The sequence below is a fragment of the Arachis ipaensis genome, chromosome B3 (genome assembly GCF_059453495.1).
Source record: "Arachis ipaensis isolate K30076 ecotype BB chromosome B3, ASM5945349v1, whole genome shotgun sequence".
NCBI lineage: Eukaryota > Viridiplantae > Streptophyta > Magnoliopsida > Fabales > Fabaceae > Arachis > Arachis ipaensis.
The window spans coordinates 5,338,142-5,354,765 of NC_142438.1; the positions used below are offsets into that span (position 1 = coordinate 5,338,142).

Consider the following 16,624-nt stretch of genomic DNA (forward strand, 5'->3'; position numbering starts at 1 on the left):
CTTTTTAGTTTCAGTCTTTTAATCTCTATCTCTCTCCCAAAATGGGACAATGGACAACCGAAAAAAACGAGATTATTGCAGAGTCCATAAGGTAGCGTTTGTTTTGAAGTACTGAGACAGAGACTGAGAGACTGAGACTCAATATCGTGTTTGTTAGTTTAGAGATTGGTACTAAAATTTCTGTCTCTGTCTCTAAAATTTCAGTATTTCAGTACCTCCAAAAAGTAGGGACACAGGGGACTGAAATTTTTAGAGATGGAGACTGAAACTTTAATAACATTTTATACCTAAAATACTTTCATTTCAATTAATTAATTCTAATTTTACCCTTTGTGCAAATTAAATTAGAATTTCATTCTTGTTTTAATTCCTGTCTCTCATTTTGCACCAAACAGAATAGTGATATTTATTTCAATCCCTGTCTCTTAGTCTCTATCTCTCAGTCTCAGTCTTTCCGTCTCTATCTCTCCACCAAACGCTACCTAAAGAATCATGGAGGCAAGAATTAAAATAGCATTCCGAAGATTTCAGGACTTAATCGCAATGACAAGAGTTGTCGCTTAAGATGGACCAATCATCTTAATCCAAGCATCAAGAAAAGTGCATTAACTTCGCAAGAAATTCATAAAATCATTACAATCCATCAATATTTATATTTTTTCTTGGACACCATTCCCGATCATGATTGGTAAGTGCCTTATTATGAACATTAATCTTTTTATTATGTTAAATTATTGGAAAATTATCAGGTGTACCGGAGAACATCGGTATTCCAGTTGTTTTAACCATTGATTTCAATTAATATATATTATATATATTTTTTATAATTAAGTTCAACGGTTAAAACAACTGGAACACCGATGTTCCCGGTACACCTGATAACCTTCCTTAATTATTAACTGAATTATGAATGTTATGTCGCAAATAGTGTGGATTTTCAGGCAGTCCTAACATACAGGTTTCAATATACCATCGCCATTACTGTCACCATCACTATTGCAATTTTTTTTTGGACACCATTTCCGATGAGTGGTAGGTACCTTGTTATAAACTTAATTTTAGTATGCAAACAACTGGGTTAGTTGAACATTTAATATAAGAATCTAATTGAGTAATAAACATATTATTGAATCTCATTGTTATTTAAACATGGCAGATAGCTATATATAAATGACCAACCACCTAACCAAATGAAGAAGGTATAGAGATAGAGTTATATTTATAAATAATGACTTATTAGAAAAAGTTATAGATAGTTATATTTAAGCTGCTTTTTATTGTCTTTGATAGCAAAGTTTTTTTAAGTGGCTGAGTCTCATCTTGATTAGGATATTCCCTTGAACATTCTAACATAATTCAATGTCTACAAAATAAATGCAGTAGGATTTAGTAATACTCACTCATGTTAACTTGCAATCTATTTATTATTGAATGAGATATGAAAATAAGATGTTAACCTTACTTTAAATCTTTAATAAGAAAAGTACTAAAACATGTTTGAAAGCATATACATGCATATAGCACATCTCATACAAGTGATACAACCACAAGTGCTAGAGAATGATGCTGCTTGTGAGTGACACATTGTCATAATAATTAATGCAAAAGGGTCCATCTCTTCTTGCTTTTTGGACATGACAAAATTACAAAGGCTTGTCTATCATCAAAAGTTGGCCCCCACTACATGACACTTTTCCATTTCTTTATTATGATTTGTCTTTTTCATTGGCACTTATCCTAAGATTATTCATGCAAAAACAGGCATAAAGTACTGTACAGAGAACTAAGCTACTTTGACTCAATCTTCCTGCTATAGATAATAATTACCATTTTATTTTAAATGAAACTATGTAAGTCAGGTTCTTACCACAATATTTAGAAGATGAGTCTAGAAAAAGGATTATATTTGACTTCTCTAATTATACACTTAACCAAAACAAGATACAAGACAAGACACATACTTATCAAATTAGACACATGAAACCTTATCACAATTATATGGACAAGATGAGTGATAAATTTTCAGCACTATCTGTAGTATCTTTTTTTTTCCCCTTTAAAGGTTTATGCTACAAAACATGGAATAAAACTAGGTTCAAAATATACAGAAAGTATATTCAAGAAGCTTTCATATTTTCAATGAACCAGACACAATAAACCAAATACTCTGATAATGCAGCTATCTCATAATGCAGCTATCTCAGGAACTAAGCAGCATGAAAAAATAAAAATTGTACAATGACAGGTAAAAGCTTCAAAGAGAATCAACTAAGCAAGCAAATTGCATGTACAAAGATTGTAACAAACTTCTATCTACCATCTTCCATACATGAGATAAAGTTTAAAATGCAACATTTTTAAAAAAGCTCTTTCTCCTCCGAATTTTAAGATACAAGCATTATTGGACAGTCTATTATCCATGATTATCATTTGAACTAGAAGAAGCTTCCATGATTATTGTTTTAACTGGAAGAACGGAACGGCCACAGAAATGATAGAGGATTTCTCCTTCCTTGGCTCTGATGGCTGCTCTCCCTGCTCCTGGAGCTGCTCTCGCTGTCACCACTACTGTTGGCGTTCCTTCCACCCCCACTTCGACTACCACGAGAACTAGCATGTCCTTGAGGTGGAAGTTCAACACGGCAAACAGGACACGAGTTATGCTGAACCAACCAAGGAACAATACAATCAGAGTGGTAAATATGGTTACATGGCATCTCTCTGGCTTCAGATCCCAGTTCAAATTTCTCTTTACACACGGGACAGTGTGAATCTTGGCGAAGATGCGCACTCGTGATCTTAATAGTAGGCATTGCGTCAATTGAAGTACGTGCAGCTGGGGGTGGACCACGCCGTTCATTCATGGTGAGTTGCTCAATAAGTTCTTCAAGTCCAGGGCCCATAAAGTAGTCACCGAAATCAACACCCCTCGGACCACCTCTTGGACTGCCGCCATTAGCCAAGGTGAATCCAGGAACTTGACCGTGAAATATCAAATAAGGACCAGAACTAACAACACCCCAACTCTGTTCAGGACCCGGGGCAGGACCAGACCTCCCTCTAACATCAAAATTGGGGTGCCTTCCAGCCATTCTCTGCCTCATGAAATTATCCACAGCATCTATAAAACCAAACCTTGGATCAGGACCCCTCCGCCCCATAAAAGCATGCAAAGCATCGAAAAAATCAGGCATCTGATGGAACTCCCCCATCTGTGATGATGGAAAGGCATGTTGAGGCGCAAATCCTTGCAATTCATTAAGTTCTTGAACGAACCCTCCATCACAGTAGGGACAAACAACATCCCTCCCTCCGAGCACAATTGGCTGCCTGCATTCGTAACACCAGTGCGTTGCTCCACTTGACATTCTTTCTCTTTGACTAAAGCCTCCAATTCTGCACCGGATTTCACTTCCCTTCTGTACAAAATACAGAAACAACTAATAGATCAAAACTAATTATAAAATCGAAATCAATCAATAAGTAATACAACCTTGAGGATTCAATTGGCTTATTATAGTGTTGATATGTACATCCTCATCAATGAAAGCTTTCTTCAGACAGCAATTGGATTGAAAAGAAAACAGAAAACCATGCAAGAAATAAATGAAAATGTAGCATTTTTCCTTTAAAAAATAACTAAAAATGCATGATCGAGTTGGACGCAGATGACAGCAGCATAATTCTGTTGCAAAAATAACCTAGGATTGGAAATGAAAATACAAATCAAATACAGTTTGTTGTTGTTTTTGTTGTTCTAGAAGACAATTAAGGCTTTATTCAGCATATAAAAGCACATAAGAACACTAATTACCAGTAAAGGGTAACTCGGGGCTAAGAACAGAGAGCTGCAAGTGCAGAAATCACTTGAGTATCTCTTTTGGATCATATCATGATTTCTGAGGCACAAAAGCAAGTTGAAAAAAAAAAATGCAAGTAACTAAATGCAAACCACTCTGTGATATTGAATGTATTCCTCAAACAATTGTCCAATTCAACAATTCCAATAAAAAATTTCATGTGCAGTAAGACAAAAACTTGCTTCAATCCATCATCACAACAAAATTCAGTTCGGGAATCAGGTACACAAGTCACACAAAAGGGGCAAAAAAAAAAAAAAAGTAAAAATCTCTGCATATTGAAAAATAGGTCATTTCTAATAACATTATTTTTTTTAAATCCATCACCAAAGACAAACAAGGGAGTAACAAAATTCTTTCACAAATCACAGTTTACTCTCACATAAACAGCAATTACGATTCAATAATAACATCAAATTCAGTCACAGTAGAGAGAAAGCATCACACACATACAGAGACACAAAATCCAAAACTGAAAATTGAAGAGTAAGCAGAAAATCCCAGCTCAAATCAAACTGTTGTTATAATCAAAGCACTAATTTTTAATTCAATTGGGTTCCCAAGTAATCAATACACTTCAATTCCACGGAACCAAATCACTGACTGAAGGGGGGAAAAAGGGTTCCCAAAAAGCAAAAAGTACGAAACTTTTGGAAGATAAGGCAGAATCAAAGCTTCAGGATTCGTCAGAGATAACTTACCAAAGGAAATCGAAGCTTAGAAGGCCAAATTTCTGAGCTTCGGAGAGAGAAAGTAGAGAGAGAAAATAAGAAGACGAAGAAGAAGACCCTTTTTTATGGTTTCTGGGGTCATCCACTGAGAGGGGAAAAGTCTTCATTTTTTACTTTTATTTATTTATTCATTTATTTATTTATTAGTAATCTGAACTTTTTTTTTTCACCGCTGGGGGCTTGAAGAAGAACTTTGATTCTTTCGTATAATAAAATACTATTTAAGTAGATAATAAATAAGAACAAATAAAAAATAAATTGATGATGGATTTTCCTAGTAACTACTTCCCAAATGCAATAGAAATTATAATCTACCTAACTTTATTTATTTATTTATATTTGTATATATTTATTCTTTTTTTGACATGTACCTAAACATATGGCTGCTTGCAATGAAATGAAAATGAAAATGAATTTTCTAATAAATTTAATGTAAATTTTGTTGTGATTACATTAAGGTGGAAAAAAACATCTAAGAACTTTTTAATCTTAAATATTGTATGAACATTTTATGTAAGACAATAAAGTAGCATCCGAGTTAACTAAAAAATGGTAACAAGAATAAAAAATAAGGGAAAGTATATTTTTTGTTATTTTATTTTAAAATTATTTTATTTGTATTAAATATATTTCTAAAAGATAAATTTTTAAAAAATTTAAGATCAATTCAACAATAATGCATAATAATTATGTTTAATTTGTTTCTATTAAAGATTATTCTTACGAAATTATTGTTGAATTGGTTTTAAATTTTTTAAAAAAAAATTAGCTGTTAAGAATATATTTGATATAAATTAAAAACTTTTGAAATAAAATTAAAATAAAATAAAATTTAAGAATATTTTTAAAATTTTTGCTAAACTTTAAAAATAAAAAGTATATTTTATCCTAAATATTAATAACAAAAATTGGATTTTTTTAAATAAATAAAATAAATTTAATATTTCTCAAGCGTAAATATTTCTAAATTTGTATGTATTGATAAATATTATATTTAACAATAATTAGTTAATTTAAAAAAAAAACTCACATTGAACTAAAAAGAAATATTTAACAATAATTATTTAGTTTACAAAAATTGTGATCCTTTTTAATTAATGAATTTATCAGAAATTGTATGAATGAATCTACCCCCACATAGAGGGTGGAACATTGAGGTATGAAGCCAACTTGTACCGAAATTGAAAAGGGAAAACCCTAAAAAGCAACGACAAGTTTGATGAATGATGATGTCCTGTAATTGAATTGTTTGTCCTATCTTTCACAATTCACAAATGAGTTTATGCCTCCTAAGTTGTAAGTAACATTATTATATTTTATTATTATGCCCCCTATTCTTTTTTTTAAATTAAAATTATACACTAACATGTAACCTGTGCTACTAGGTTTGCATTATATATTAAGATATGAAACGGACTTATTCAAGATTTAAGAGTTAAATAAATTATACATGTGTCAATGTGTTTAAACTAGCTATATATATAATGTATGTATGTGAGTTATTTTAGTTTGACCATATTATAATAATTATGGTGATATGATATTTTAAAAAATATTATTAAAATATAAAAAATATCATTTTAACTTTAATAGCATTTATATAATTTTTATAATTATCGTAAGATAATTGTGCTAGAATTTATGATGTATGTATATATGTTTATGTAATTATTGGTTTTGGATCTATCAAATAGTGTTTTGATATTTCTCATGAAAGAAACATCACTTTACTTTTTTTTTTTTGGGTGGGTCAATAATTTAGGTTTTGCTTCTTTTACTAAACGAATCAGAGTAATGGTTTAGTTCTATAAAAGTGAAGCTCTTGATTTTCGTTAAATAGTAGAGTTTTAGAGTCAGCATCATTTCTCTCACCCTTTCAAATATCAAAATTTCAACAAAATATTTTAAAATAATAAAGTTTCAAACAAAAAGTTGGACTTTACATGAGAAATATGAAAGTTAGGAAAAATTATTGTTAAAATTTATATTTCGAAATTTCTTATTTTATTTTTTTGAAGGGGATATTTCTAAAGGTTAAAAAAGGGCAATAAAATTAGCAATGAAATCAAGCTTGATTAAAGGAATTAAATGATCAACTTTGATACTTGGTATGCAATGGTGCAATAATTGAGAGCATGAACTATTTTATTTGTTGGTGTGAAGATCATAAACAATTTATTTATTTTTTGGATATTGAGAGCACGAACAATTGAAAGCAAATTTTGGTGATCTCCTGACTCAACCCCAATTTATAGAAATTGCTAAATCCAAATTCATTGGTCAATTATTATGTAATTAATCATACAATATTAATATGTAATAATTAATTATGTTGAGATTTGTTAGTATTTATAATATTTTATTTCATTTTTTTAATAGTTATTATATTTTTTATATTTTTGTGAATTAATAATTCTAAAATTTTATTGTATATTCTATTAAAAATTATCACGATTATTTCTTATATTTCTATAAATGTTATATATAGTGTTTCGTTTTACCATATATGAATGTAAATTTTAGAGTTAAGTATGCTGATGTGGTACACTCTGGTTCCAATATACATGTTGATGCTATTTTTTGAAAAATATTATGTATTAAATAATTAGATTTGTTAATGATTAATTATGGTGAGATTTGTCAATTATCATTATATCGTGTGTTTGCTTTGTCCAACTGTATCTTAATAAAAAATAAAAAATTCTTCTACGGACACCCCTAAATACACCTAAATACCATCACGTGTCACCAGTTTTATTCTTAACATATATTCTTAAAATAAATTTAGATATAATATATATTATTATTTATTAAAATAAAAAATATTTTAAATACTTGATATAATTAAAATAAGACATTAAAAATAATTAAAAATTTTAATTTATATTTTAATATCAATAAAATATCAAAATATCATTACGATTTATCTTAAAAAATACTTGATATTTTATATGTATGCGTGTCCCCGTGTCATGTAAGATTTTAAAATTCGCGTGTCGGCGTATCCCGTGTCGTGTCGTGTGCATCATAGATTATCATTATATTATTCTATAACAGGTTACATCATAGCCAAAAATGCTGACATAGTACATTATGGTGACTGTTTGCATACATTTTTTTCTCAACTATTTTTCAAGAAAGCATTATGTAATTAATCGTACACAAATTAATATTTAATAATTAATCATATTAAGATTCATTAATAATTATAATATTCTATTTCATATTTTTTTAATAATTATCATTATTCTTTCTTATATTTTTGGGATTAATAATTTTAATTTTTTTTTATCTTATATTCTTTTAAACATTATCACGATTCTTTCTTATATTTTATGAATGTTATATATGGTATTTTATTTTATCATTCATGAGCTTAAATTTTAATTATATTTTATGAATGTTATATATGGTATTTTATTTTATCATTCATGAGCTTAAATTTTAAAGCCAAGTAAGCTAAAGCCGGTCTACATGTTGATTTTATTTTTGAAAAATATTATATATTAAATAATTAAATTTGTTAATATTTATTGATTAATTACAATAAAATTTGTCAATAATTATAATATTATATATCATACCCTTTTAATAATTATCTTATTTTTTTTCTATATTTCTATAGATATTATATATATCTTTTAAATAATTCTTAATTTTTTCTTTACAATGTTTTGAATATATAGTATATCTTTTATTTCTGTCTATTAAATTTATCTAAATATTTAGAGAATTATTTGTTAATATTTTTTAATAATATATTATTATTTACTACTACTTAAATTAATATTTTATACTACTCAAGTTATTATTATTATTATTATTATTAATTTGATAACATTTAATAAATACATATAAATCTGCTTTAAAATATTTTAGTACATTTTTTCTTATAAACATTGAGTTATTTGTTTATTGCATACTACACCTTTTCTTTATATAAGTACTTTGTGAATTTCTTTATTTTATAGATTTTTGGTATTAGTATAAATAACAAAAAATATATGAAGTTATTTAATATAAAGTAAATATATTATGAATAACTTATTTTAAAAACACATTTTAGACATAATTATGAAAAAATAAACATTTCCTGTACATTATACATGTATACATACACTAGTAACTTTAAAGATATAATATTTTTCTAATTTTAATGGTATGTTTGACAATAATACAATATCCACCAAGTTATTTTCCCCTTAAAATTATTAATTCTCCACTATAATCTTTTTTATTATATACCCAAACATAGTAGATCATTTAAAAAATAAATAAAGAAAAAAATACAAAACTCTTTCCTTTATTTTCCAAAATGCATTGTATATGAATTTTCATTCAACTCTGAAATCATGGTTTAAACAAAAATTACAAGCTAACTTTAATTCAAACCATAATTTAGTATTTTGCAAATGAAAATCCAAACATATATAGAACTCTTAGAAAGAAAGCAATCTATTCATGAACAGACAAAAACTTGGACCAAAGTTCCTTTCATGATGATTGTCACCAATTTTTTCAATGCTCATTCCCACATATTTTGAAAGCTAATAATTAGAAGTTGCACCAAATAACAGATACTTAAATATATATATCTCTCTTTCAATTCCAACAATTCTAGTAACAAAACCATCATTGAAATAGATCAAACATACTAAAAGATGAAAAAGTGAGGGTGGAAGGGGTATCGACGAAAAACAAACTAATCAGCCGCTTGAAAATGGCAAGATGACTTAAATTTTGTTGAATGCAACAATGTCGCAGCTCTGGATATACTCGTTGCATGGCTCGACAGTGAGATGCTCCTCGATGAGGGAGTCGACAGACACAAGGTCATCAACAATAGTCATCATGATCTGTAGCTTCTTGATGCCGTATCCAACGGGAACCAGTTTGGCTGCAATAATATCAACAAAATTTTGTCAATATAACAATGTATAGACTATAAATTCACCAGTTGTGAACAAGAATGAGTTGACGAAAATATTCACATACATGCTCCCCAGAGTAGACCCTCCATCTGAATGCTACGAACAGCCTCTTCCAGCTTCTTCATGTCTGTTTCGTCATCCCAAGGCTTAACATCAAGCAAAACGGATGACTTTCCACCTACAGAAATGTCATTAACATGACGAAAAGACCATCGAGAAATTTTCAACCTATAATTCTACCATATAAACAAACACATTCCTAATTACAACAACTAGAAAGGGAAGTGTATTGAATAAGTATATTCATTGATCTTAGATTTATATGAACGATTAACACAATGATTTAAATGCACAATTCGATCAATAGTAGAAAAAAACTTACTTTCTTTCTTCTTCGCGGTCTTCTTTGCAGCCTCCCGTTCCTCAGCTGCCTTCTTATCCTCCTCTGTCTCATCACCGAAGAGATCAAGATCATCATCATCATCAGCAGCCGCGGCCTACAAAAACCAAATGAACCACAAAGACCCAATCAGCTTAAATAGTTCACCTATTGGCTTCTGTACAACTACGGCAGCTGTAGTTTACAGTTCAAATAAGGTTGAGCATCTATACAAAGTACAAACCAACAACTCATTGCAGATTTGCCGGAAGCATAACTCGAATAGCTCAACTAACAATCCCACTCAGGGAAACTATGTAAGTAAAGAACTAAACATACGAATATAGCTACAAAATTAGGCTTCATTCTTTCTAAAATTTCCAAACTTACTCAAATGGGCATAACATAAAACAAATCATTTGATTTCAAACTCAGAAGACATCACTAGAACACTACATTATACATCAAGAAAAATGCATCAAACGTTCAAACAAGTAAAAGGCATCAACCAAGTAAGTATAATGGAAAATTGCATATATATAACAATAAATAAAAAAAGGGATTAAGGTAGATGCATCATGCATACCGCTTTGGCAGGTGCAGCTTCAGCTGGAGCACCTTGGCCAGCAAATTTCACACCTTGAGCTTTGCCAGGGAAGCTGTTCATTAAAAAGGGAATCAATTTTTCATATTACTTATCTAGAAATTCTAAATTAGCGTAAACAACAATAAACAAATCCAAATTTGAAGCAACTAAAAAATAAATAAATTGGGAACAGGGAACAAACCTTGCAGCAAGATGGGAAGAGACAACATCGAACCACTTCGCAGCACTGGGAAAAGAGCTACCTGGCTTCTCCGAAACAAAACCATACACTTTGATATCATCTTTTGTCAATTGATCCCTGCAAATAGAGAAAGACCCAAATAAAATTGAATCACCCAATTTTCAAAATCGATGAAAAAGATTACTTTTTTAAGTAATTGAAGGAAATATTAATTGGTACCCAGAAACATAGGCCTTCCCAGAGAGGAACTCATCTAGGGTTTTGAGTCCAGACTCTGTGTGCAGATCTGAGAAGGTAACAGCCATTGGTAAGATTTGGGAGGCTTCGAATTGAAGTGCAAAGAGTGAAAGAGTATCACTTGGTGTGTGAGAGTAAAAGAGGCGTAGATCAATTCAATGGCTGATATTTATATTATGAACGCAGAAAACCCTAAATCAGTCCCCACTTGTGAGCTCAATTTCTCAAAATATATGCTTTCAATATGCTATTATGCTCTCAAAATTACATACTAGTGCTCACTTCAAAGGAAATAAAAATAAAAAAAAATTAATTTCAAAATCTATTTACATTTATAATTTATAATTAATATTACTAAAGGAAAAATTTTTCAAAGAATTTTACTTTAACCACCAATTAATTGCTTAATTTTATATTTATTTTAGAATGTAAAATAATAATAATACTTCATAACAAATACAACAATAGATATAATCCTATAAGACATGCATCTAATTTTAATATACAGTGTTATGAACAATATTTGAATAAGTTCAATTAAGGACATATGAAGATTCACATCAATTAAAGAAGGAAATTAAACATGTTTTACAAGAATACTAGTGTATGTTCCGTGTCCTGCACGGAATGATATATAAAATTATATAAAAAGAATTTATTAAAAAATTAAATGAAAATTATATATAGTAATTATTATTATAAATATTTTATAATTTAAAAATATTAAAAATAATTAGTATTTGTTTCAATCAATTTGAATTGGTTGAATAATCATCTCATTTGTCTATTTAAACAAATATTTGGAGTTCGAATCTCGCTTTGTGTGTATAATAATCCATTAGTTGACAGCAGACCCTTAATAAATAGAACATCAACATGCTCGACTTGTCGAGTTAGAAAATCCGTAGAAAAAAATTGTATTTGTCTTTAAAATAGATTAATTTCTCATTAATAAAAATATTTATAGACTTTTGTCTTTGTTGAAATTTACTTGGAACAATTTTATTTATTGGTATCGTATTCATTTTTGAAGTCAAAACAATATGATCAACATTATTAGTTGTTAAAACTTTATATTTTATGAAATGATTTTTAAATTTTCAAATTCATAAACTTATGTCATTACAAAAGTAATTAGATCGATTAATATTTTTTGGTAACATGATGTACCGAAACACCATCGTTGAGTATTAGTTAGTGTGAAGAGAAACCAATAACAACTTTTGTTATTCAATATATAACTTATTCTATTGAAAAATAAATTAATATTTTCTAAACTTGTAAATATATTTTCTTCTAATTTTTTACACCATTTTATTTGATAATATTTACCATTAAAAAAGAGTAAATGACCATACTATTCTACAATATATATGATGTACAAAGTAATTTCTTATCTTAAAATTAATTTTGGTTAGTGAAATAAAATTTAAAATATTTTTTTATTTTTTTACTCAAATTTAAATTTAATTTTAAAATTGATTGACAATTCATCCTTTTTTAATTTCAATAAAAAAATAAATTAGTTAGATGCAAAATATTCAGCATTTAATAATTTCAATCATTTAAATTTTAGTTACCAAAAATTGAGTTAAAAATTAATTATAAACTTAATAATCGATAATATATATTATATTAGTACCGCTAATATCTAATGTATTAATTATTAATTTTTTTTACAGGACTAATGTATAATATATTGAGAAATGATTTATTATCCAAATTTTTTTTCATAAACTTTGTAATATGTGAAAATAATGATCTCATTTTTTAATTATTTAAAAAATTATTCATAATCTTTTAATTATGTAATTAATTTAATTAATAATCTTTATTATTGCTTTTATACTAAAAAGTATCAATTTATACTATTTACATATTTAAATTAGAATAAATTAATAATTTTATATTTGCGTGTATATTTAATAGGTTTCATGGGACAGGTACTTATGTCCGTGTTTCTATTAGAGGTGGTAAATGGAGAAGCCCGCCCTGCCCCGCCAAAAGCGTGTCATCTGGCGGATTGGACCGCCCCGCCCTGCCTAGTGAGACGGTACTGAATTCCTCCCCTCCCCACCTAACGGTAGGCTGGTGGGTTGACGGACCAAACCCGCCAAATCTCTTTTTTTTTTTTTTTATAAACCATTAAATATTAAACAATATATATAATTTCACAACCATTTCAATAAATTTATAATTTTTAAAGATATAAAAAAATTATAATTTCTAAATTTACAAACATTAAAGTCTTTATAATTATAAATATATAATAAACATAATTATAAATCAAATTTTTTAAAATAAAATAATAAAACTAACATTGTTCTAAGCAAAACAAATATTGTCCAAAACATATAATTAAACATCTTCAAATTTATAATCAATCAAACATAAAACATAATCCAAAATATAATTTAGAATATCTTCAATTATCATTGTCATCCTCCTATAGATCACTAACATTATTTAAATTTGTAAAAAAATGGCTCTGACAAAAAAACGCTTGACCCAACAAGAAAGCCTGCCCCGCCTTGCCCCACCAAAACCTGCCAAAATCTATTTTTAAATTTTGCGGTCTCAAATTTTAAGTCCACTCTGCCCTTTTTTTGGCGGATTACGCGGCCCCGATCCGACAGGTTTCATCCCGTTTGCCACCCCTTAGTTTTCATCCATTTTCGCGTGGCAGGTCGTGAAGATTTCACATGTCTCCATCTAACCCTAAATCACGAGTAATTTCTGCAAATACATGTTTCCACTGTTTTTGTTTTCATCCCTATTGATAGCATTCATTCGCTCGTGACGTGGAGCTATTTCAACCACTCAACTCAGATAACCAAAATTTAGGATATATGATATATCCCTTTTTATAAAGTCACATGTATCCTTGTTATAACAATATTAATAGGAAATAAATGGATAAACACTAAGCTATTGTTTAGATATAAGATGGAAAAATAAAAGGAAAGAAAATGGAAAGAAAGAAATGAGAGGAAAGAAAAATGAAAAGAAAAATATATTTTTTGTGTTGTTTAGACGAAGAAAAAATGAATAGAGAGAAAATAGAAGAAAATTTTTCTTTTACTTGGATGGAAGAAAAAGTAAGAAAAGGGAAAATTATACTGGAGTAAAATTACATTAATATTTTTATATATTATATATAAATTATAATTTAAAGGGTAACTCTGTACTTTTACCCATCTTTGCACTTCTCCGTTAGTTTTTTCGCAACTTTGAAGGGAAAAAATTTACATGAGTTCCACATACACTTTTTTTGTTTTTCATTCAATTTCTTTGTTGATCCAAACAATAAAAATTTGATTTTTTCATCCATTTTCTTCTCCAATATTTTATTTTCCTACAAATTCTTCTAATTCAAATAATACGTAAATAAGTCACATTTTTCATATATATAACAATAACTAATATCATATATTATACCTTGTGAAATCATAATATATTGAGAAGTGATGTATAAATAACTTAAATATTGATAAGTCTAAAAAATTAAAAAAAAAATAAAAAAAATGGCATGTTGATCCGTAAGATTTTTTGTTTTAAATTTGTCCATAATTTACGATTAAAAAACAAAAATTATATATATATTATTTATCTTATATATTTTTTATTTTATAAGACTTATAATTTTTTTATAGGTGATGTTAGTGGTTATAGAAAAAATTTTACTTTTAAATAAACTTATAAAAAAATAAAAACAAAATTGGTTATAATTTTTCTGACAATTTATTTAGTTTTTATTTTAAATTAAAATTAAATTATATATTTAATTTACATTTGCTTGTTTATTTTAATGATTATATATAATAGATAATATATTTAAGTATGTTTTGAAAGAAACTATTGAATTTTATATAATTGAATTTTTATATAATTTTATAGATAATATATTCAAATTTAAATTTTCATAAATTAATTTTTTTAAAGTGAATTATGTAATAAAAAATTCATATATTAAAATAGAAAATAATCTATTTATAAATAAAAAATTAAAATACTTAAAAGTTGAATATGCAGATAAAAAAATAAATTATAACTTACAAAAATTATTTCTAGAATTTATTACAATAAATAGTAAAATTGTAAAAAGCATGTATCTATATAAATTAAATTATATTAAATTATAAGATATCTATATATTTAATCAACCTAATTAATTCGTTGTAATGGATTTGATTTAATAATTTAAAAAATATTTGAATAACCCTTTTTAAAAATATGTTAATCCAAATAATATAGATTGATAAAAAAATACAACTAAATTATATAATACAACGTAATATTTTTAGAAGTTTATTTTATAGCAAATCTAATGCTAAGATATTTATCATTATCTATTGTATACTCTAATTTCACAATTATTCATCAAATGTGGTTTTTATGAAAAAATTGCATTATTTACTTTGAAAAAAATTTACTCACTATTATAATTTAAATAAAATATATAATAGATATTAAACTAATTTATTTTAATAATTACTCAGTCACAAATATTTATCAAAGATATGAGATTTAATAGTATACAAAATAAATATAACACCTACAACTTTTACACTATCACGATAAGATGATTATCATAAGTCTTTTTAGCATAAATTAAACAGAACAACATATAATAATAAAGAAACAATCAAATCCAAAAAAGTTATAGAACATCTATCATACACTACGACTGTTAACATTGAAGAAGTTTTAACAATTTATTCTTTTATTAGCTATCTTTTTTTCTACTCTACAATTTATGTACGAATATGTTAAGGACTAAACCTATGCTTCAACCTTTTAAAATCTCATATATTCTTGCCAAACATAATATTATTGATATGGCCACCTTTAAACACGAGCTATAACTCGGCATTATAGCCGTTGTCACTAGAAAACTATAACTGTCGCCCGCTATAAGCTCGGACTTTCATGAGCCATAACTCGGTCAGATTAATACTCCTATCATAACTGATATTCGAACGGCATAATAAAGTCAGTTACAAATCAATTTCGGTAACTGATGATTATTACCGAGAACGTAACGGACGAAGAATTCATAATATAAAAGAAGGTACAGTATTTCTTTTAAAGTAAGTTGAAAATAAGACAATATACTGATTTAAGCTTTGGAGTGTCTTTGCAGGTACACTCCCCTCCTCTTCATTGTTCACCCACGCTTTGACTAAAGAAAAAGCTCGGAATCGAGTTGTTGGACGTTCAGTCTCTAAGGTTATAGCTCCCGTCGCAGACTGTGGAGGCCGACCTATTTCACAGGCAAGATCAATTGGCGCCCACCGTGGGCCCGAAGAAATTGATTCTTTCTTTTTTGGTCCCATCATCCTCACTTACACCCATGGCTGACGTGCCACCTCCTTCCTTGTCCGAGCTTATGCGGATGGTAACCGAGCTACAGCAAGCCAACCAATGAATGGCCGATGAAAATCAGATAATGGCTGCTCAAATCACTGAACTGAACCATGTTCGGATAGAACATAATGATGCTCATCACCAACAGCCAGAGGATAATGAGCATCATTCCCAGCCCTCTCACGTCTTGGAGACTGTCCGAGCTGACGAAATTCAACCCGAAGATGAAAAGGAAGAGTCCGACGAACTGGTAGGACCCTTCACAGAAGAAGTGATGAACTTCGAGTTGCCAAAGAGATTCACCCTGCCACTAACCCTCACACCTTATGAT

At 28.2% G+C, this 16,624-nt stretch overlaps 2 protein-coding genes across 3 annotated transcripts; both read right to left on the reverse strand.

The window, feature by feature from the left end:
• Positions 1 to 2,246: 2,246 nt before the first annotated feature.
• LOC107629049 (putative E3 ubiquitin-protein ligase RHC1A) lies at positions 2,247 to 4,717 on the reverse strand. 2 transcript variants are annotated; one of them, XM_088508121.1, is made up of 2 exons: positions 4,562 to 4,717; positions 2,247 to 3,419 (listed from the first exon to the last, which is right to left on the reverse strand). In XM_088508121.1, exon 2 carries the CDS (start codon positions 3,366 to 3,368, stop codon positions 2,463 to 2,465), a length of 906 nt encoding a protein of 301 aa, XP_088364247.1. In that variant the 5' UTR covers positions 3,369 to 3,419; positions 4,562 to 4,717; the 3' UTR covers positions 2,247 to 2,462. The 2 variants fall into 2 exon arrangements, with proteins under 2 accessions (XP_088364247.1, XP_016187219.1); XM_016331733.3 differs by having other exon boundaries at positions 2,247 to 3,416; positions 4,562 to 4,685.
• A 4,435-nt stretch (positions 4,718 to 9,152) lies between these two features.
• Positions 9,153 to 11,525, reverse strand: LOC107629048 (elongation factor 1-beta). Its single transcript, XM_016331732.3, has 6 exons — positions 10,909 to 11,525; positions 10,690 to 10,806; positions 10,488 to 10,560; positions 9,905 to 10,019; positions 9,587 to 9,700; positions 9,153 to 9,488 (listed from the first exon to the last, which is right to left on the reverse strand). Exons 1-6 carry the CDS (start codon positions 10,992 to 10,994, stop codon positions 9,325 to 9,327), a joined length of 669 nt encoding a protein of 222 aa, XP_016187218.1. The 5' UTR covers positions 10,995 to 11,525; the 3' UTR covers positions 9,153 to 9,324.
• Between the last annotated feature and the right edge of the window lie 5,099 nt (positions 11,526 to 16,624).